This window comes from Xenopus tropicalis, chromosome 7 (assembly GCF_000004195.4).
Source record: "Xenopus tropicalis strain Nigerian chromosome 7, UCB_Xtro_10.0, whole genome shotgun sequence".
In the NCBI taxonomy this organism is placed as follows: Eukaryota; Metazoa; Chordata; class Amphibia; order Anura; family Pipidae; genus Xenopus; species Xenopus tropicalis.
Window position 1 is genome coordinate 29,279,509 of NC_030683.2, and position 21,629 is coordinate 29,301,137.

The 21,629-nt window shown below is 39.9% G+C and overlaps 1 protein-coding gene across 2 annotated transcripts; it reads right to left on the reverse strand.

The window, feature by feature from the left end:
• Nucleotides 1–317: 317 nt before the first annotated feature.
• sufu (SUFU negative regulator of hedgehog signaling) lies at nucleotides 318–20,453 on the reverse strand. Of its 2 annotated transcripts, none has more exons than XM_012966142.3 (12): nucleotides 19,642–20,453; nucleotides 16,176–16,310; nucleotides 9,989–10,125; nucleotides 9,373–9,515; nucleotides 8,560–8,645; nucleotides 8,388–8,460; nucleotides 8,045–8,198; nucleotides 7,812–7,923; nucleotides 7,250–7,384; nucleotides 6,303–6,441; nucleotides 4,542–4,610; nucleotides 318–3,959 (listed from the first exon to the last, which is right to left on the reverse strand). In XM_012966142.3, exons 1-12 carry the CDS (start codon nucleotides 19,788–19,790, stop codon nucleotides 3,870–3,872), a joined length of 1,422 nt encoding a protein of 473 aa, XP_012821596.1. In that variant the 5' UTR covers nucleotides 19,791–20,453; the 3' UTR covers nucleotides 318–3,869.
• Nucleotides 20,454–21,629: the final 1,176 nt, after the last annotated feature.

A 21,629-nucleotide genomic window follows, 5' to 3' on the forward strand; every position in this document is an offset into this window, starting at 1 on the left:
GCTGAGGGTTTAGGAACAATGCAGAAGGGGTTGTCACCTTGTAGTTTTCCCATAGACTTCCCCATAACCCAGAAACATAGCTGTGAATAGATCCTTGTTCCATGATGAAGTGATAGATTCTGGGATTTGTAGTCCCTCTGCACTGGTGGGCAGTGTAGAGATTCTTCAGAAAGCAGAGGGACTGTACTAAATTCTATATATATTATATATAAATAGAGTGAGAGAGAACAAAGTCACCTGAGCAGCAGATTTATTATAATGCCATTTGTGTGGGCAGAGAATTGGGCGCCCCTGTCAGTACCACACGGCTTGCAAGATAAGGACATGGGTCTTTTATTTTAAAAAATATATTTTAATGCAGTAAGAATACAGGAGAGAAGATTTAGTGATTCACAGAGTCATTTGTAATCTCACCACCTACCTGCAAAATAGTGTAGAAATTTACATTAAAGGCTACATAAAATATTACAATATTAAAAACAAAAGCTTCACTTTTCAGTTTATGGAAAAGAAATGAGGTCAATAATAAAAAAAAAAAAAACATTAAGTTACAAAATAGAATCAAACGAAAAAAAAGTTTCCTAGGACTTTAAATTAGGTGACATTATTCAACAAGGTGAAACCCATGAACACTTGTGTTGCTCTTTAGGGACTTGCACAACTTTTTTTTTTAATAAATACCCTAAAAACACTATGTGCAACCAAACCAGGTGTGTGTGTGTGTGTGTGTGTGTGTGTGTATGCGCATTTGTGTTAGTGTGTACAAGTGATACACGGCTAAGGGGCAGTTGGTGCAATCATCTGTGACCTGCGTAAAGGTGGCTGTATATAGACCAACAAAAACCACCAACCCCAGACCAAGTAGGCAGCTTATTGGCCAGTATATACAGCCCGTTCTGATGGCCTAGCCACCCAAAATCTGGTTTAAAATTACCCAATTTGAACAGCGGCATTGCTGCACTGATGCAGTAGTCTCCCTAAGACCCCATTAAGAAAACCAATAACTTGGCTGGGAGCTAAAAGACTCAGCATGTTGGAAAGGTCATTTACACAATTAATTTACTATATGTGCCATGTTACCCCTGTTTACACCCACGCACACAATGGGCAAGAAAGCATGGAACGCTTCTATGGCTGTAACAGCAAACAGGCAGCATTCAGTGCAAACGACAGTCTCATTGACCCGGATCCCATTGCAAACCAAACAGAACGCTAGAGAGGGCTGTTGGTGCAGACAAGGAATTCACAGATATCCGGAGCAAGAGCTGGAGGGGGAAATAATGTAGCGAACAGAAAGGGCACAAAAAGATTTCCTCAAGCAACAGAGGCCCATAAACACAGTAATACTGGATGGGAACAATGTCCATTGTACTGTAATACTGGAACTGGAATGTGCACTGTATGCCCAGCAGATTCACAAGTGACTGTGACATCAACCAAGAAGTAACAAAAAAAAGTTATTTTGGGTTAAGGGGGTAGTTCACCTTTAAGTACATTTTTAGTTTGTTGTAGAATGGCCTATTTTAGCAAATTGGGCTAAAATTTGGGTACATTTTTCAGTTTTTGACCCAGTCAGCAGTTAATGCTCAGCGAGGCTACAGTTTTATTGTTACACTTTATTACTTCACCTTTCAGCCTTTCATTCAAATCAATGCCTGGTTGCTAGGGCACACTGGATGCTAGCAACTAGATAGCTTCAGAAATTACAAACTGCTAAACAGAAACTAAATTAGAAAAAAAGAGACTAGTCGCAAATTGTTAACACTATACTTAAAGGTAAACAACTTCTTTAACCCCAAATGCAAATACTGCTAAAACGGTGATTCCTAAAAATCAATACGACACCACTTTGACATAAAATGGTTCTATGTTTTAAGCAATCTTGACATGAAAGTACATTATAGAAGGTCTTAGAATCAAGTGACTCAAAACGACAGCAATAAAATTGCACTTCTATATAATGCAGCAACTGCATCTGCAGGATCCGATATCCCTCAGCCTAAAAATAAAGACCTGGCTGTCACCTCAGGAGAAACCAGCAGACGTACAGTTGGGTTATAGAACGGCACTGCTCCATTAGTTAGAAATAGGATTAACTTTACTGTCACTGTGGCTTGAACAGTGTCCATGGGTTCTTTCACACAAACAAAGGAAACATTGTACAGAAAGAGAACATCTCTACAATCAGCCAGCTGAGTGTCTAAAGTCAATATGTAAGCCTACCGTTGTCATTTGTCGTGTGTGAGACGTGATATTTGTTCCTGGATTAAACATCCAATCGTTATTCCACAAAATGTGCACAATATAGTGTTGGAAGGTTAAGGTTTGGGGTGTGAGGAAAAGAACAATCTGATTTTAAACTGGCTTCAGAAATTCAAAAGGTTTAGTTTCTGTTTGAAAATAAAAACGCATAGTATAATAAAATGAATCAGCTGGTTACGCTGAAAGTCCTATCAGCCTGTGGCAATGGTTTAGCAGTTACACGGTGCTTGGTCGCTGTCCCCAGAACACATGATACTGGGCACAAAGTCAGATTCAGGGGGCCCCAGCTGGAGGCCCATTACCCTCACTCATTGTCTATAGTATTGTAAAAGGATAGTTATTTGGGCCCATAAACACCCTTGGTGCCAGATTACAAGCCCGGTTGCAACACCATAGAAATGATCATATAATCATCTCCAAACTGCCGTCACCCAGAGTAAAGTGAATACATACAGAGCAGATTCTTGTAGCAGCTGTACCAAAATTGGTTGAACATTGCCAAGTCTTACCCTTGACACTAAAAAGTGGTCTACAAGTATAACCACGGTTGGTTTCAGAATTTTTTTTGAAGCCCTGACTGCTACAAAAGTACAATAAATATACATGAGAAAGCCTATCTAGCTTGTTGCTGCTATGAAGCTATGTCTTTGTCAACAGCAGTGTCCCCTCTTCTCATCTTATGCCAAGCGGACAGTACCACAAGGTAAGGCAAAAGTTTGAATGTAATTAGGATAATTAAAATACCCCAGTGCTTATACCTTTACTTCTCCTTTAAGAATGTCAGTGTTCAAGCACTGCTATAAATATATAAACCAGCTTCTCAATAGGAATGGCATAAAACTGCAATAATCATTACCATAAGGCAGGAATTCTTAACCTATGGGTCATGACCAAGAATGGGTCCCTGTGCTGTGTATTATGGGGCTCCATTATCTACTTTATTACACAAGACAATATCAATTAAAAAAGGCAATATGGAGTGAATATTATACCAACTCTAGGGTCCAAAGGGTGCCTCCCAGATTTAATCTGGGTCCAGCCATAATGACTGCTATGTAAGGGACTGACAACAGCACAACTACAGTTACAAAACTGTAAATAGCAACTTTTTTTTCCAGTCATGGAACAACTTTCCCCACCCATCTGGCTAAATGAAGTAAAATAGGCACTGTGCAACTTGCCCCACTGGGTACACAAAGGCAACTGGCATAAGATGATTTGGAGGCCAATGCCAAACATACGAATATGTTTTGGAAGCAGCTTATCAGGACTCATCCATATAGAATCTGAGACAACATTAATGATCAGACCCAACCCAATGTAATACATGTCTTGTCAAATTAGACAAGGTCATGCTAGTCCAAGGGAGTCTAAATGAAAAGACTCAGTAGTCAACTGAAGCCAAACACACATGAAACTGGCTGCTAAAAATATAAAATGGGGCTGAAATGTCATGTACACTCCAGCCTTCTCTGGGGGCAGAGATTGTGCAGTAATTGCTTTCCTTTGGCTTGGTTTCCAGCAGGGATGAAGCTGAGCTGCTGAATTTGGGGAAAGTCCACTGTGACGTCCCTGTATCTAACAGAAATGTTGGTGTTACTCCACCTTTAGTTGAGGGGGTTATCAAACACTGTGTTGGGTAGAATTGAGATTTTCAGCTTTTTTTCTGGCCAGCTGTATTCCTTCGGTAGTTTCATCTAGGAAAGAAAAGATGACTTTACTTAAAATACAGATTATCTGATTATTTACAATTTTAAACCCTCCTAATTGTCCTATTAATTTATCCATGCTTTAACTAAGTAAGCTTTATCACAAAGGTCTATGTAAATACAGCCATAAACACTTACAGTAATGCTGCACTAAGTCCTCTATTAAAAGAAACACAGGGTTACTGGTCTCTTTTTTTTGTAAACATTATGTTCCAGTGTCTGGCTTCCTCTCTCAAAAACATCCTTATTTCCCGGGGCAAGAGTCTGCGCAGTTCTCTCCTCTCTCCCGCTCCCCCCTTGTACCAGAATGCTAAGAACTCCTTCCCCCCTCCCTTAGGAATGTGTGATCTCAGCTATAACGGCTAGAGACTGCAGTCAGACAGATGAATATTTTGCAACAAAAGTTTGTTATATGGTTTTACATGGGAAAATAAACATTGAAAATTAGCCCAATTACAACAATGTTTCAAGTAAAGTAAATAGTTCCATACTGATACAAAAACAATAACCAAGTCATCTGTTAAAATATGTTAATATTTAATTTTTGCACACGGGCCTATGACTGCTTACTTCCTCTAGAGAGCTTAAATCTTCTAAGTCTTCCAGCATTTTGTCAACTAACTCCTCTGTCAAGAGAATCTGAAAAGACAGAAAGACAGTTTTAGGTTCTTGACAGATACAATCCAAGGCTGTACATCTACAAACTACATATCCAAGTTATCTTCTGATCAAGAAAGTGAGATGATTGGTACCTGTTGACTAGAATTTGGAAAACATTAAAAACATTTAAAAACATTTGTGTTCATTCATAAAGCAGTGTCTGCCGACAGGTAATCTGTTAAACCTCATCTACAGTTTATAGCAAACTGGTTGCTTAATGTGAGTCAAGTTAATGTCCAAACACACCCAATTATTTTGAGAATTCTGACCTTGACTGCAATATGCAGAGCACAGAGGTCCCTGCTTGGGTTGCTACTCTGAAGAATTTAAGGGCTCTGGCACACGGGGAGATTAGTCGCCCGCGGCAAAACTCCCTGTTCGCGGGCGACTAATCTCCCCGAGTTGCCTTCCCCCTGCCATCCCACCGGCGACTTTGCCGCGGGCGACTAATCTCCCCGTGTGCCAGAGCCCTAAAGGGGTGGCTCACATTCAGACTAACTTTTAGTATGTTGTACAATAGCCTATTCTTAGCAACTTTTCAGTTGGAGTTCATTTGTTGTAGTTTTTAAATTATTTGCCACCTTCTTCTTCTTCTGACTCAGCTTTTAAATATGGCAGCCAAAAAGCTATTGTTCTGTGAGGCTACAATTTTATTGTTATTGTTATTTTTTATTATTTAACTTTCTATTCAGGCCCGCGTCTATTTATATTCAGTCTCTCATTCAAACCAAACAAGCCTGGTTGCTTGGTTAAATTGCACTGTAGCAACTGGATAGCTGCTGAAATTCCAAATTGGAAATCTGCTGAACAAAAAGCTGAATAATTCCACAACAGCAAATAAAAAACCTAGACCAATGGCAAATTGCCTCAGAATAGCACATTATACTCACAATTAATTTAAAGGTGAACTACCCCTTTAATGTAAATTCACATCTACTCTGACCCAATCCATGTTAGTGGGCTAGATTATAATGAGATCATATAAAGCCATCTGGGAGCAGACCTCCAGCCCAAGGTTTCTATAATCAAACAGTCCTGTTTTATAGTATAAAAGATGTTCAAGCCTTCAGATTTCTATGCTCGAAAGCCATCACCTAGCATCAAAGGGGGGTTAGAAGTTATTGCTTCTGACTTTTGCATCCAGTGACTAACAATACAGACTGCTGCATTTTTACTGTTTCCATTAAGGACTAAAATGACAACGTATCAATTAAAAACAGATGTTTGCCATTCATCTGAAGATGGACTTATTCTTTTCACAAATAACTTTTCTGAGAAATCTGCAGGAGTCCACTTGACAATTCATAGTGATATCAATTCTTAGCCTTAGGCTTTCAGATGGCGGAGTTTCATAAAACTGGATTCTGACAGGCTCTGATTCTATTTAAATGAATCTCCTTTGCACATATAGCCTATAGGACATCAAAGATCTAGATCTTTTTTTATCGAAGATGCCAGTTTTTAGGCCTATGGCACACAGGGTAGTTTTAGCTTTGCGATAGTAAGTCCTAAATCACCCACCTACTGCTACTGCAAACTTAAAATACACCCCGAGTGCCTTAAAACTTACACTACACATGAAGATTTGTCTTCTATTTTTTTTTTTTTTTCTTTCCCTATGGGCAATTTTCTGCTTTCCTATTACCCAAACGTTAAATAAATAAATGTCACCTGTAGCCAGGGTCCATGTGCTGCATATGGATGCTCCTCTGTAGCAAAGGCTCCTTCTACTCCAGTAGACACAAATGTGATTGCTGTATCTCCAGTAATGCTTTTATATGTAAAGTGCCTTCCGTGCAAGAGCCTACCTCTGATTCAAAAAGAACAACATTGAGGTAAGAAAAATGTTTAGAAAATTTCCCAGAGCAAACTTTTCTTGTCCCACTTTCTATGACAACCCTATATATAATGTACTAGAAATGATGCATCAGTTTATATATTTTGTCTACTGTATGTGCATTGTGCTGAACACAGAGCAGTGGAGGAAATTACTCTGGTGTCAAATGCAAAAGGCAACAACAGCCACACAACAGAAAATCAATGTACAGAGAGAGTTGTACAGCCATTGTGCAATTTCTCTACTCTGTAGAAGATTACAAATATAGGTATGGAACCTGTTATCCAAAATGCTTGGGACCTGGGATTTTCTAGATAATGAGTCTTTTCGTTATTCTTTTTGCAATACTTTAAATCTACTGAAAATCATTTAAACAGTAATAGGAATCTTTTACTTCCAATAAGAATTAGCTAAATCTTAGTTTGGATCAAGCACAAGGTCTTATCTTGTTATTACAGAGAAAATAAATAATTTTTAAAAGATTGAATTATTTGATGACTAAGGGCTGTGGCACACGGGGGAGATTAGTTGCCCACGACAAATATCCCTTGTCAGGGGCGACTAATCTTCCGAAATGCCATCCCACCGGTAAAAATGTAAATCACCGGTGGGATGTCATACGCGGCACTGCGATTTCCTGAAATCGCGGAAGTTGCCTTGATTTAGACAATTTGCGGTTCTTGTTGCTTTACACAGAATGCAGGTGTTACAAGACAGAGGAAGATAAACAAAACAGAGGAAAAAAATACATTTATTATACTCAAACAGTGAATATCCTTACTTTAAACAAAGTGGAATTAATGCTCCAGACTCCTGGTTGAACTTGAGGTGCACGCTCTCCAGCTGTCTTGTGCGTACCAATTCATGAGGAATAATGGCTGCAGAACTCTCACTTTCCAAGCTATCTTTACGGCTCCTTAAGAAGGTAAAACCAATTACAGACAATGAGAATTACTGTTAACAGTATATAAATATCACCTGCTTCTTTTCAGCCACCACAGGAGGGTGCTTTTTATTAGTCTCTGGTTACAGCCTAAAATGAAGATATGGCTGATCATACTGATAAAAATAAAATGCTGATAGATTACAAAAATAAAAAAAAGAAATAGGATATGCTGCACTGTTGTGCTGACCAATTGTTGCGACTGAACAGATATCAACAAGGTAATTTAAGACAGCATGAGCCTACATATAAAGTAAAAGGCTGAGTGGGCTCTCATCAGCAAAATGTATTGTTTTCACACAGGACAGATTAAGATGCTATATGAGGTTAAATGGAGAGTCATTACTGTGTATGGCCAGCTAATTGTGACACACATTAATATGTGAAATGTTGTACTTACGGGACCCGGTCATGATTCATTCCATTTTGCCTCTGGGAACTTATTGGAGGTAGTATAGGCTTACTGTTGATTTCAAGACCTCTTCGCAAAGCCTCTCTTATTTGCTCTGTGTCTAGTATAAGTGCAACAGGAATTGTAGATATTTTAGAATGGCTATGGACAAAGCCTTTTCTTTCCATTGTGCGAAATATACAGTATACAATTGCAGATTTTATGTGCTTTCATGCACCTACCTTTACCAGATAACCGTCTGGGCTGTGTACCAATGCATATACTTCTACTATCATCTTCATCCTCTGGTGGGCGGCTCAAGTCATCCCATGCACATTTTGCACTGACACCACTTAGGTTAGAGCCTTCCATCTCAATGCCTTTATCAACTCTCTCCTGCTTAATAAAATAAAGGCAAAATTCAAGATATTAATACCAATTATATAAGTATCAAAAACACAAGTATCAGAATTTCAGAAACAATGGATTAACAAGAACCAAGTTACCCTCTTATGTTATTGCATGTGGCTAAATGACAGATAATACCTTCAAGCTGCGGCATGTAAATAATTTAGAAACACATACTTGCAAGTGTGGATCAATTTCAAATATGGTCTCTCCTCTTCGCATATCTGTTATTAACCAGGGGCCACCAGCACTGAATAAAACAAATTAAAAACCAGAAGTCTCAATTACAAATAATTGTTCATATACACACACTTGACCCATTTCCCAAGTTACTGTTGGAGCTACTTACACTGGCACAGTTCGCAGAATTTCTAGTATTCCCTGCCCATTCCATTGCTGCGCTGCATGTAACTCCTCAGTGCATACACCGACAATCTAATGGAAAAACACACAAACATTTAAGCAAAGTCTGTTGTTAATGAAAGTTTAAAGACAAAGCAAGTAAGGGAAGTCACGTTTTTTTTCAATTCATTTTAGAATTAAATAAATGTATAAATATATGCTTACGCTTACAAGTCTTGTTGTTCTGGAATTTCTATTAAAATCTGAGAGCTGGAATTTAGTTGCAGGGCTGAATAAGTTAACTGGGGGCATCTCCCAAGGGACAGATCTGCATTGCTAAGGGCCAAGGGTTGTGTTTTTAGCCTTTTTAGTAAACCAAGGCAATGTGTAGCATTTCAAGACAAATTATTAGTACTAACATTTTTATAAAGTGCCATCATATTCCACAGCGCTGTACAGTAAATTCATTGCATTGATAATGTTTCAGGAAATGCACAATTTTTGCAATACATTTGACTCAAGCTTTTAAGCCTACAGCTTTTAAACTGACCCACTGCCAACTGAAAGACCAAGGCTTATCTGCACTGGGGAAGGGACATTGTTTGATTAGATGTTGAACTAATGCTTCTATTGAATTAATCGTCATTGAATGGGGAGGTCATCTTTGATTTCTAAGAAGGGAATCTGTATCAATGTTTTACAGAAAGTAAGCTAGGGAAGGCAAGCAGGGTTTTACCATCTTGAGAATATCTTTTTTGAGTGAACAAAAAATTAAAAGAAAATCAGAAAATCTGTACAAATAACTATTTAGCAATCAAACCTGTAAAAATGAAACCACTCCAAAAGGCGTCTTCACTGGCTGTAACTGAGGATCTTCTGTCAGGAGCATGTGTTGAATTCGAGACTCACTGTTGTCTAGCGGACTATGCCATGAGACATGATCACCACTGCAAAATGTGTTTTCTGAATTACAGAAAGAGGAGGAACAGTTAGAGGACTGCATTAGATAAACGCTTACTTTCACCAAAAACACTCACACAACCCTTTTATGCCTTAATCCCCATTGCATACTTACAATTTAAAACAGGAAACAGTGTACATTTAAGGGAGTCTGGGGATACCTGACCAATTGGGCCATGTACTGATCTGTATAAATGAATCGCAAATTTGTGCCAAAGTGGGTGCTTATGTAGTTTGAGACAGCCAAAGTCCCCATAAATACAGAGAATCAGGTGTTTAGTTAGCTCCTGTTTTCTGTCTTGACTGATCAATACTGGTACAAGGCTGGATTGGCTAATATACTTTCTGGTTATGTCTAATTATAATTTGCTGTTCTCTATAAAGTATAAAGTCTAAATGGTTGATATATATATATATATATATATGCACATATACATACATATACACACACACAATAATTTTCTGCAATAACTTACCCGATTGGAAAACATATCTTGCAAGACCCTGCATCAATTCTGCTGGCCACGTCGGCGGTGCAGACTCGCCAGCCTCTCTTTTCAATCTGAAGGTAAGCTCAAAGCCAAAACCACTAGGACCATCAATCCCTGTATATCTGGAGGGAAAAAAAACAATGTATAAATATATGAATACTATTTGACATGCAACTGTATATTCTTAAATTTTTTTTTAAAAAAAAAAGTTCTGTAAATTAGAGGATCCCGTATAAAAAGCTCTGCATCAGAGAATAAGCAATTCAAAGAGCAGTGTAATACTCCTGCTATAAGAGGCATCATGCTAGTTGCAGATTTATGAAGTGATGTAAAATGTGTTGCAGAAATTAATGACACAGCAGTTTATTTATAACATTTATACAATTATGTATAATGCGGAGATGCAGTGATAAACCTACAAGTAACAGCGGGAAACGCTGCAGAACACTTGTGAACTTGCAGAGAGATATGCAGGTTTCTCTCTGTTTATTGCCAGATTTTGTACAAGGGTGGTAGTTAAAATACCACAGTGAAGCCCATGGAGTTTAATTTATGGGTGTTATAATAAGTTAAAGGTGTCACATGTACAGGTATAAGATCAGATATCCAGTAAGACACTATTTTAATCAAATAATTAAAAAAATATTTCCTTTCTCTCTGTAATAATAAAACAGTAGCATAACATAAGCATCAAGCCACGCAAAATCAAAACCTTTAGAGTCATAAGACATCAAATCTTCAGACAACAATTCTTTGTTTACAACTGATGCAATATTGTTTTCAATTTTTTTTTTCAAATGTGATCATGCAACTTAGGGTTTAGATTCGGTTTGGTAAAAAGCCGAATCCTTGGTGAAAGAATCTAAAATGATGGATTTGGCATCTGCTCTGTCTTGTAGAATAAATAACTGCTGTCATTTGATTGTATCACATACACAAGTACCAGCTGCCTCATTAAGCTGGCCATACATTACAACAGGGACCCCCAACCAGTGGCTTGTGAGAAACATGTTGCTCCAAGTGGCCTCAGTGAACTCCTGGCTTGGAGACATGTTTTGGTTGTATAAACACCTGGTGGTGTACTGCCAAACAGAGCCATGTGTAGGCAGCCAGTCCATACAGGGGCTGCCAAATAACCAATCTTAGCTTTTTTTTGGCACACACTTTTTTAAAAAGTTATATAAAAAGTTAAATAAAAAGGTTGGGGACCCTAGCATTACAAGAGAAGGTGGGCAATTATAAGGCTGATCACAACCACGAGGATACAGGCTGTAGGTGTTGAGACTGCATAAACGAGCCAACTTAGCCCTCAATCTGACAGGAAAATCAAACCTGCTCAAATGATATCTGGCTGATTTTTGGCCAAATATTGGTTGGGTAGATCCATAGGAGCGTCCCATACAAGGCACATAAGCTGGCAAATCGGACTGAAGTGGCTAATTCAGGAGCTTAAGTCCACCCATGTATTGCCACCATTAAAGGAAACATATTGGGGGCCATTTTACTTTTTTTTTCTTCATGATTCGTGCTTTTTTACACTAAAACACAATATTTTCATGTAAAAAAAAACGCTATTTTTATGTAACCATTTATTATGCCTCCAAACCACAAACACACAAATGTAAAACTATGCCATCTAAAAGTATGATGAAAAATACAAAATAAATCCAAGGTACAGTTGCAATAACTTAAGAATCAAAGAGACAAGAGGACAGAGGCCCCTGCCCTACAGAGCTTACAATCTAAATGGGAGAGTAAAGGTGGCCATACACATAACAATTTGAACCCTCCACTGACGTTCAGGGCTGAATCATCAGATATGGAGGTAGAAACAAGATATCGGTAGTCTTGTCAATCCACCATATACGCACGGAACATCGTACAAAACTTTGTTTTGTATGATAATATTGGTGCGTGTATGGCCTGCTTTACTTACAGACACAAATAGGAGGATAATAGTGCTGCAGGTTACAGTGGGCAACACTGCTATACAAGTGCAAGTTCACAGATCAGGTGACGTGCGCTCTGGTCCTGAAGTAAGTGGCTCTGCCCAAACGGAACTTGCTGGGGGGGGGGGGGGGGGGGGGTCGCCAGCTATCTGAAGCCACTCGAAGCTCCGCAGTGCTGTGGTTTCATCATGGTAGCTTTGCCCTATTGGCTCCTCAGCCAAGCACATACACCAAATGTCTGAGCCTGTGGTTCCTCTCGTACGGAGCAAGATTACTACTGCACATCATTAGTAGGGTAAAACTAACTTGCTTACCGATGGCCTAAAGCCAGCTCACGTTCCCTATTAGTGGGTGAACAATCCAACCCTTGGTGAATTCTGCTTCACAATGACAGGAAGAGCCGACACTCCTATCAAGCTATGAACACTTGGCCGCCACAAGCCAGTTATCCCTGTGGTAACTTTTCCGACACCTTCTGCTTAAAACCCAAAAGTCAGAAGGGTCGTGAGGCCCCGCTTTCACGGTCTGTATTCATACTGAAAATCAAGATCAAGCGAGCTTTTGCCCTTCTGCTCCACGGGAGGTTTCTGTCCTCCCTGAGTTCACCAAACCTATGGTGTGACAGCTGTACCGCTCCACTCAAACTCCCTGTCTGCCACTGTCCTTGGAATGGGATTTTGTGTTCTTTTCATTCCACATCTACATTCATTCATGCTCTTTCAATTTGAAACTTTTAATAAATGACTAGACATCCGTGGTGTTTGTGGCAATAAGTTTGAGGTTTCAAAAAAATAAAATAAAAAAACTCGAAACCACTAATATTCAAAGGTTGATAAATTTGCCTTATTGTGTGAAAATCAAGAATGTGCTAGTGCATTATACTCCTCTAATTATAGAAGTAATGTGCAGAAAAAAGTTGTGTTTCAGGTTGGTTTATTGAGAATCTCTTTAAAAACCCTTTTTGCCCCTCCCATCTGTTCCACTTCCTGTTGCCTCCTTTTCAAGGCTGTGCAGGGGGGCCGGCGGCACTCAGCACACTGCACGGTGGGATAAGCCTGACTCTGCCTGTGTAACTGCAGGGCTGCTATTGGCAATCCCTCTCATACTGTTCTTCTGGCAGGGACCACTAGGGCACACCCACCTCTGATTTGAAACACTGACAGGGACCAGGGAGGATCTTCATGGAGCCAAAACATAATTTTGGGCACAAAGTAAAACTAATAATTAATTTTTGTTTGCAAGATAACAGAGGGGTTTTTAGTTATATGTCTCCATGAATGTAGGCAGCAGGCCTATATTATTACAGAGATGCTGTACCTGCACACTAATAAAGCACACAAAGTAACATTTGTATGAGGGGTTTAGTTGCCCTTTATACATTTTGAACATGCCAGCATGTGTGAGAGCTCGCTTCTTTCAAAGTAAATCCATCTCAGTTGGTGGCCTAATTTTTTTCCCCCCTTCGTCAGTGTTTTTAATAGCGCTAACTACCTCAAACAAATCACAATCTGAAACTAAATACACTTGCGAAAAAAGGGTTTCCATATGTTACCAATTTCTTCCAGGGAGGTCTACCTCCAGCGCAGAGGGAGAAGCGTTCCAGGAGACTAGTGCCCTCTCCGAGACTTTCCAGGGATAAATGGTTCATTTACAAAGACTTTATTGATTCTGTAATTTCACAATTAGAAAAGCTGCCAACATGGACCCACAGATACTTGCACTCGCAGGGAACAGTGTAAACAAAAGAAACCCTACAGGGAGGCTGCCTCTCAGCTTGGAAATAAAGCCGCAGCCCGCAGTGTAACAGATGCAGATCTATCAAGATCAAACTGAAGGAGCAAGACATGAATTAGCAGGCAGCGGAGGGAGGATTACATACACGTACATTTTTTAAAAATGTTACTGAACTCAGTTTTACAATCCAAATATAGACTCGTCCCAAGTCTGTAAATATGGTTTCGCACTGCAGGCTTTACTACAACTAATGGCTGCATTTCTGTTGCTTGACCCACACTGCCCTATCTATCCACTCACATACAGACCCACACTGCCCTATCTATCCACTCACATACAGACCCACACTGCCCTATCTATCCACTCACATACAGACCCACACTGCCCTATCTATATACTCCCATACATAAACCATATATACCAACATCAATACTAACTGTAGATTTTAGTATCACAATTCACAGTATCACAAGTGACCAACTGCAATGCAACAAGACAGACTGCCATGTATGCATATTAGACTGTGGTTTGGTAAGTGCTAGAGCAGGATAAGGAATGCAAAGGCTTCTAGAGAAGATCTGACAGAATGCTGTAAAAAGCAAGATTATTTGTTAATATTGCTGCTGAATGGAAAAGCCATTTGCTGTCAACTAGTAACAAGGATCTGGGCACCAAGGCTACTGATACCATTGACAAGGGGACAAAAAGAGAAAAAGACGTTAAGCAACTAATTACCAAAAACAGAATAATAAAAAAACCCTACAAAAGAAGCACGGAAAGCAGTCAGACTACCAATAAAGCATTCACCATCAGCAAGGGTGCTCATTCAGATAACAACATAAGTAATACTTTACCTCTAAGATGTGAACTCCTAATGGACTATTGGTACCAAAAATACTGTAGGTGGCAATAGGTCAGCTTTTCTATGAAGGTTTTACTTGTGCCCAGTAGCTGGGTAGTATAAAAACATATATACACACACCTGACAGCTTGCCTTAACCTCACCCACCCAATTCAACCACAAGCTGTAATTGCAGTAGCCCAATCTGCTTCTGTAAAAAGTTTTCTATTACGGTGAATCTATGATAGGGGTGCCGAGTGACATACAGGAAAATGTCAGGCTAAAAGTAATAAAGCTTGTAATCATTAGCGTAAAGCTTGTGCTACATAAATAAATGAGTAGTAGTCTGACATTATTACTGGCTCTGGGTGACAGTTTGGTCAAAAAAGCAGCAGCTTCTAAATTCTAAATGAAGCAAAAGACATGAAAATAGTAACTGCATCATAATTGGTCATACAAACAACCTCTTAAAACCGTACAAATACAAAATGAGGATTACTCTGCTTTCAGTGGAGTGTTTTTCAGTCATGTATAATCGTGTATATACACCAGGAACTTTCTGGTGATTCCAAAGGTGAATTATGGTCTATTTTAAGCATTTTGTCCCACCAACCATGGAGCTACATAACGCCATAACATTAAAAGTCAACATCTGCAATTACTCAAATGAGCCAAGCAACTGTAAAATGAAAGAGACTCATATTCTTAGCAACATAGTAAGTTGGGTAGAAACAAAAGACATCTATCAAGTTCAACCATAATGCCTATATATAACCTGCCTAACTGCTAGTTGATCGAGAGGTAGGCAAAAAAATCCACCTGAAGCCTCTCTAATTTGCCAGAGGGGGAAAAAAAATTCCTTCCCGACTACAAGATGGCAATCAGACCAGTCCATGGATCAACTTGTACTAAGAGCTATCTCCCATAACCCTGTATTCCCTCAATAGTATTTCACAAGCATAGATATGGCACATTCAGTCTCCTTTACAGTACGCACAGAGACATCCCATAACCTATGCTAGCATTAGCATTTCATTCTAATAGATGCATTTTATCCCACCTGTACTGTATAATAACCTTTTAAGATACTGACTGGAAATGAAAGAACATGGAAATAAAAACACTGGGTGCTAAAGTTAATAAATGAACTTCTGTACTGTTCACCTATTATGCATTAAGAAAACAATGTTTTGCTTGTCAGTTTAAATTGCAAGCTCTTTTGGGAAGGGACTTCTTTACCCTTTGTATTGGTTGTTTTTGTATGTTAAATGTATATACTAATTTACTGCACAGAGCTATGGCTTATGTTGGTATTTTAGAAATACATTATAAATAATAATTATTAAGTAAATACAGGGCAATCACTGAGAGTTAGTTATTGCTAAAAAAAAGCACTGAACCATTTTTATATAGCCTTTAAAAATGTGCAGGGAACTATAATACTAGGATCAATGGATACATTTAAACAGTAGAATTAAACTGGCAATTCCCATGCATATTAATAAACCTCAACATGCAGATAAATGTATTTTCTAATAATATACTTTTTAGTACAAAATTTATGAGGCAAGGTATATTGCAAAAGCTCCCCACCTTACAATATTTAAAAGGTATACATGCAGATAATCTATATGTTGTGAGAACTTACTCATGGACTCTGTTGTCACCATACAAATCACTCAGGCCAAAGCTGACATAATGCCAATGTTCAGGGACGTCAAGTGCTGGATTGCCAAGACTCCTGTACATGCTCACATAATCTAGGGGGTCTGGTCCACCCAGCCTGAAAATAGACAAATCAAGAGTTACTAACATGACAGCTTTTAGTCGCAATAAAATTAAAAGCTTGTAAAACGGAACACAAACATTTTAAACATGCACAGTAACATTTAGAGGCTGAAATCACACTACTTAAGGGTGAAGACACCCATGGAACTACTTAGTAGCAGAAACTTGTCACGGCTACTAATAAACAGAAAATACCCTGCCATAGACAATACTGAGAATTGCCTCTGCTAAAACACACGTCAAGACAGTTATTAGTAAATGATCAGCATTGTCTATTTTAGTAGCCGTGACAAGCAGCTGCTGCTAGTAGCTCTGTGTGTCTTCACCCTAAAGCTGCATTTGCTAGGCTGCTTTGACTTCTGCTGTGCTACAATTTACAGAAAATCATGGCAGCCTTCAGCTTACTAAACATTCCTTCTATGCATATTTACATTTTTTGTATGAACAGGTTTGGACTGGGATGAAAAAATTGACCCTGGCATTTCATGTACACAGAGGCCCAAAGAGCCCCCACAAGCCCAATAAACAGTAACTGGCATCTTACAGCAGCCGCTCAGATTGGCAGTCTGGGCCTGTGTATAGGTGGCCATACAAGGGAAGATTTTGTCACGTGAAGCAACTGATTTTATTGTTACATTAAAGCGTACAAAAAGATCATATAATTTACAATTGTTCCGACCACATCATTCCAACAATCGATTGGATAGATTTAAAAATTCAAGCAGTGGATGGGACGATCAGATAATCATTGTTAAAAGAACGTCTACTGGGCATGCCTTTATCCTGAATGGTTGGGTTTTATGGGAAAGTAAACAAAGGAATAGATAGCCTTCATTTAATATACATATGATTTTGCAGTCAACATATTAAAAATACAATAAGTCTGCTCACATATCCTTAATTATTGATGAGTGAATCATAAGTTAAAATGAATAGTTAGCCAATAAGATCATTCACAGGGTGGCAACAAAATCTGCCCATGTATGGCCAGCATGTTAGTGGAAGCCAACAATTCTCTTATTGCACAGAGCTGAGGAATATGTTGGCGCTTTATAAATAAATGTTAATAATTCTCACAATGGCTGAGGCATGCAATAGTCTACCCCCCCCCCTCCCAGTTCTGCTGTTTTGACCAATAATACAATGTAGTCAGTTCTCCAAGTCTGTGCATAGCCAGTGAGGTAGGCTTTAACAGCAATTATATTTACAAACAGCTTTTATACCAATGAAAATTGTTAATTGATATACAGGTAGCGGACCCCTTATCCGGAAACCCGTTATCCAGAAAGTTCCGAATTACGGAAAGGCCATCTCCCATAGACTCCATTTTAGCCAAATAATTCAGATGTCTAAAAATGATTTCCTTTTTCTCTGTAATAATAAAACTGTACCTTGTACTTGATCCCAACTAAGATATAATTAATCCTTATTGGAGGCAAAACAATCCTATTGGGTTTAATTACTGTTTAAATAATTCTTTTAGCAGAGGGAGGAGATCCAAATTACGGGAAGATCCCTTATCCGGAAAACCCCAGGTCCCGAGCATTCTGGATAATGGGTCCCATACCTGTATTGGAAAGTAGCTATATATATTCTGTCTATACAATATGCTAGAACAGTTGGAAATTTAGCTTTTAGGGCCCTAACCGATAGGGCGCAATATAACCCAAGCGTAATCATCTCTTCTATAGGCAATGAAGTGCTCAAAAATACCTGCCCCTCCTGATTTATTTGAATTGTGAACATTCATGTAAAAATACAGAAAGTGGCATTTTTGCACAATTTCCTGTTTTTGGAAGCCTCCCATAGGGCTCAATGGCACTCTGTAGCTCCAACCTGGCCCAAGGAAAGTCTCCCATAGGGCTCAATGGCACTCTGCAGCTCCAACCCGGCCCAAGGAAAGTCTCCCATAGGGCTCAATGGCACTCTGCAGCTCCAACCCGGCCCAAGGAAAGTCTCCCATAGGGCTCAATGGCACTCTGCAGCCCCAACTGACCCAAGGAAAGTCTCCCATAGGGCTCAATGGCACTCTGCAGCTCCAACCCGGCCCAAGGAAAGTCTCCCATAGGGCTCAATGGCACTCTGCAGCTCCAACCTGGCCCAAGGAAAGTCTCCCATAGGGCTCAATGGCACTCTGCAGCTCCAACCCGGCCCAAGGAAAGTCTCCCATAGGGCTCAATGGCACTCTGCAGCTCCAACTGACCCAAGGAAAGCCTCCCATAGGGCTCAAAAGCACTCTGCAGCTCCAACCTGGCCCAAGGAAAGCCTCCCATAGGGCTCAATGGCACTCTGCAGCTCCAACCCGGCCCAAGGTAAGTCTCCCATAGGGCTCAATGGCACTCTGCAGCTCCAACCCGGCCCAAGGTAAGTCTCCCATAGGGCTCAATGGCACTCTGCAGCTCCAACCTGGCCCAAGGAAAGTCTCCCATAGGGCTCAATGGCACTCTGCAGCTCCAACCTGGCCCAAGGAAAGTCACGATACCGAAGCTTGAATGAATTCCAAAACTTTTGTACTCGTGTCGACAAATACGATTTTGTTGCAAAGTACAAAAAAGTTGTGCAAATTAACAAAAAAAATTGCATAAAATAAACACAGTTCTAAAACTTAGAAAAAATACAAATTTTTAGAATTCAGACTCAATTGTACATTGATGAACGTGCCCCATAGAGTGAATTATGGGCAGCCATTTCTTAATCCTAATCAAGTCCCATATGAAAAAAGTTTCTCAATTTACATCTGTGAAAATTGCCCCCTTACTGTCCCCAACAAACAGAAGGAAAGCGCCTGGCCATCCCAGGGTTTGGGTACACTTATACAGTATGCAGCTTTTTGGCCCAGGAGTGAATGTGTCACCTCTCTGTAAGTACTGACTTTCTATAACTTGTGTATGCTATACAAATAATGGCAGACATAACTGTGCCCAAAACCATAATGGACCTGTAGGCAGACATTAAGGGCTTGAGGCAAGGCACACCTAAATATCTTTATAGTAAGGCCACCAACCATTCAACAGAATTATAAAGGTGCCTTTTTCTCTCTACTAAACATGCATGTATGGCACTAATGTATGGGAAAGCTCTATAGACATATCTTCTAAGTTATTAGCAAATATAACCATCAAGCAGTAATGTCTAGTAAGAAGCCCAGGAAACACAATCTTACAGCTCCCTTCCATATAAAGTTACAATGTATATATTAACACAAAGCAATTAGGGAACTTAGCCCCCAGCTGTTGCCGCAGAGGATTCTGGTAGTTGTAGTTCTCCTTAGAAGGTATAAGTTCCGTATGTGGTTAAACAATACGCAGCCTCTATGGGATACTCACCAGTACTTCACGATCGCCGTGACCTGCAGAGGGTTCGCCTGCTCCGGATAGAGCCTTCGGCACTCGCTGTATATGGCGTGCAGACCCGGAGGGAAGAGGGTCGGGAAAGCCTGAGGCAGGGGGGCACCGCTAGGCCTCAGCTCCTCCATACCCCTTTCAAAGTAAATCACCAACACGGCACCCGGGACAATAAAAAAAAGTGTTTACGGAGTACCGTGTTCTCGACACTTAAAGAGGGGCCCACTCGAGAAACAGACTACTATCACTCCCCCTCACGAACTACGGTAAATTCCCCACAGCAGACGCCTGGGAAAAGTCTGAGGCGTCCAACAGCTTGTTGCTGGAGCGCAGATGGTGGTCCTGAGGGGCGGCTTCAGCTGATTGGCTGGTTGTTCTGCCAATAATCCTCACTTTTGGACGGAGCTCAGCTGGCACAGCCCTCTTCTAGTCTCTTAGCCAATTGCTTATCCCGGAAGCTTGGTATTTTGCGGTCCAGGCCCCTTTTTGCTTTTTATTGGCTGTAATCGCTTTCAATCATAAAAGTCTCAGGCTTCCGCCCATTCGGCCTTTTAGTTGTTTCATTTGTGCAATTATCTGCGTTTCCCGTAGCAATGTGGGGCTGTAATGTGGCACAGAGGTTATGCATGTTTCAAACATAGTGCCTGCTGCCTTTGTTATTCCTTATTATTATTTTTTTAACACTAGCAATATAAACGTTTGCTGTTTGCTGATACTGATGTCCAGTTAAATCTGAAGTATAGGGGCCAAATGCTGCCCTTTCCTTAAACAGTTAAGTGCCAAATACCCTAGAGCAGTGGTTCCTAACCTGTGGTGCTGGCAGCACTAGGGGAACCTGGAGAAGTTGTTACTTCCCAAAGATTAGCCACACCCAGCCCAACCCAAGGCCTTATGGTACATGGCCATATAATGTTTGCTTATTATATATAGGCATTATGGTTGAACGTGATGGACGTATGTCTTTTTTCAACCGAACTTACTATGTTACTATTAGGGAATTCTTGTACATTGGGAGGGATATACAATATTGGGTTAAATAGGGTTTGGGGATACATTTCCTGTTAAACTGACAGGTACTGTGATTATGTATAGAGCATCCGCAAGAGTAAAAAGCGCAACTAGTGACCCCCATATGCTGTTAATGTTTTCTTTTACTTAATTTATATATTTGAATTTGTCCATGATCAAAATCAGATTGTTTGCATGGGATGCCTTTTCCTGCCATGTGTTTGAGTGGCAGTTGCCATGAGCCCAACATGCAGCTTCTCTGTTCCCTAGCCATATAGTGAATAAGGGATATCCCATTAAACTCTAGCACCACTAGTAAGAAATGGATTTACCCCACTTTTATATATTTAACTACCCCAAGATATAGGGTAAGGGAATATAATAACATTCATTATAGGAATTATTTAGCCGTTCACCATAAGGTCAGCCACATCCCACTGCTTTCTCTCCATTTATTATGGGTTTAATACTTTATTCATTGCTCCTCATACTTACTGGGCTGTGTTAGGGGACCTTGAAAATAAAAAAAATATACAGATGGCACAAACTTGCTCACTATATCCTCCTTGTCCCTCTAGATCTATCTGATGCTGTGCCAAGATGTTCAGTAGTGTGACATGGTGCCCCGATTGCCCCACACCATGTGATAAATATTAAAGGGGAAGGAAAGGCATTTTACTGCCAATAAATTAGCCACATTAGTGCCACCTAGAATGCTATGTTTATTCTGCAGAATGCTTTACCATACCCGAGTATGGCTGTAGCAAGCTGCAAGGGCAAACAAGGTTTTCAGCTGTATTAAAATGGGCATAGATTCACAGGTAAGGGTCCCATCTAGAATATGACGTTCAGTTTTGGTCTTCTGTGCTCAAATGGGACATTATTAAATTTAGAGAGCATCCAGAGAAGGGCAACTAAGCTGGTAAAGGGTATGGAAAGTCTCAGTTATGAAAAAAGACTGG

Bases quoted from the DNA above. Each gene is read 5' to 3' on its own strand.
- sufu (XM_012966142.3), bottom strand. From the start codon at position 19,790: ATGGAGGAGCTGAGGCCTAGCGGTGCCCCCCTGCCTCAGGCTTTCCCG. The intron at 16,311-19,641 runs GTGAGTATCCCA...GTCTATTTTCAG, and splicing joins ACGGCGATCGTGAAGTACTG to GCTGGGTGGACCAGACCCCC. The intron at 6,442-7,249 runs GTAAGGATATTC...TTTTTGAATCAG, and splicing joins TTAATTCCACTTTGTTTAAA to AGGTAGGCTCTTGCACGGAA.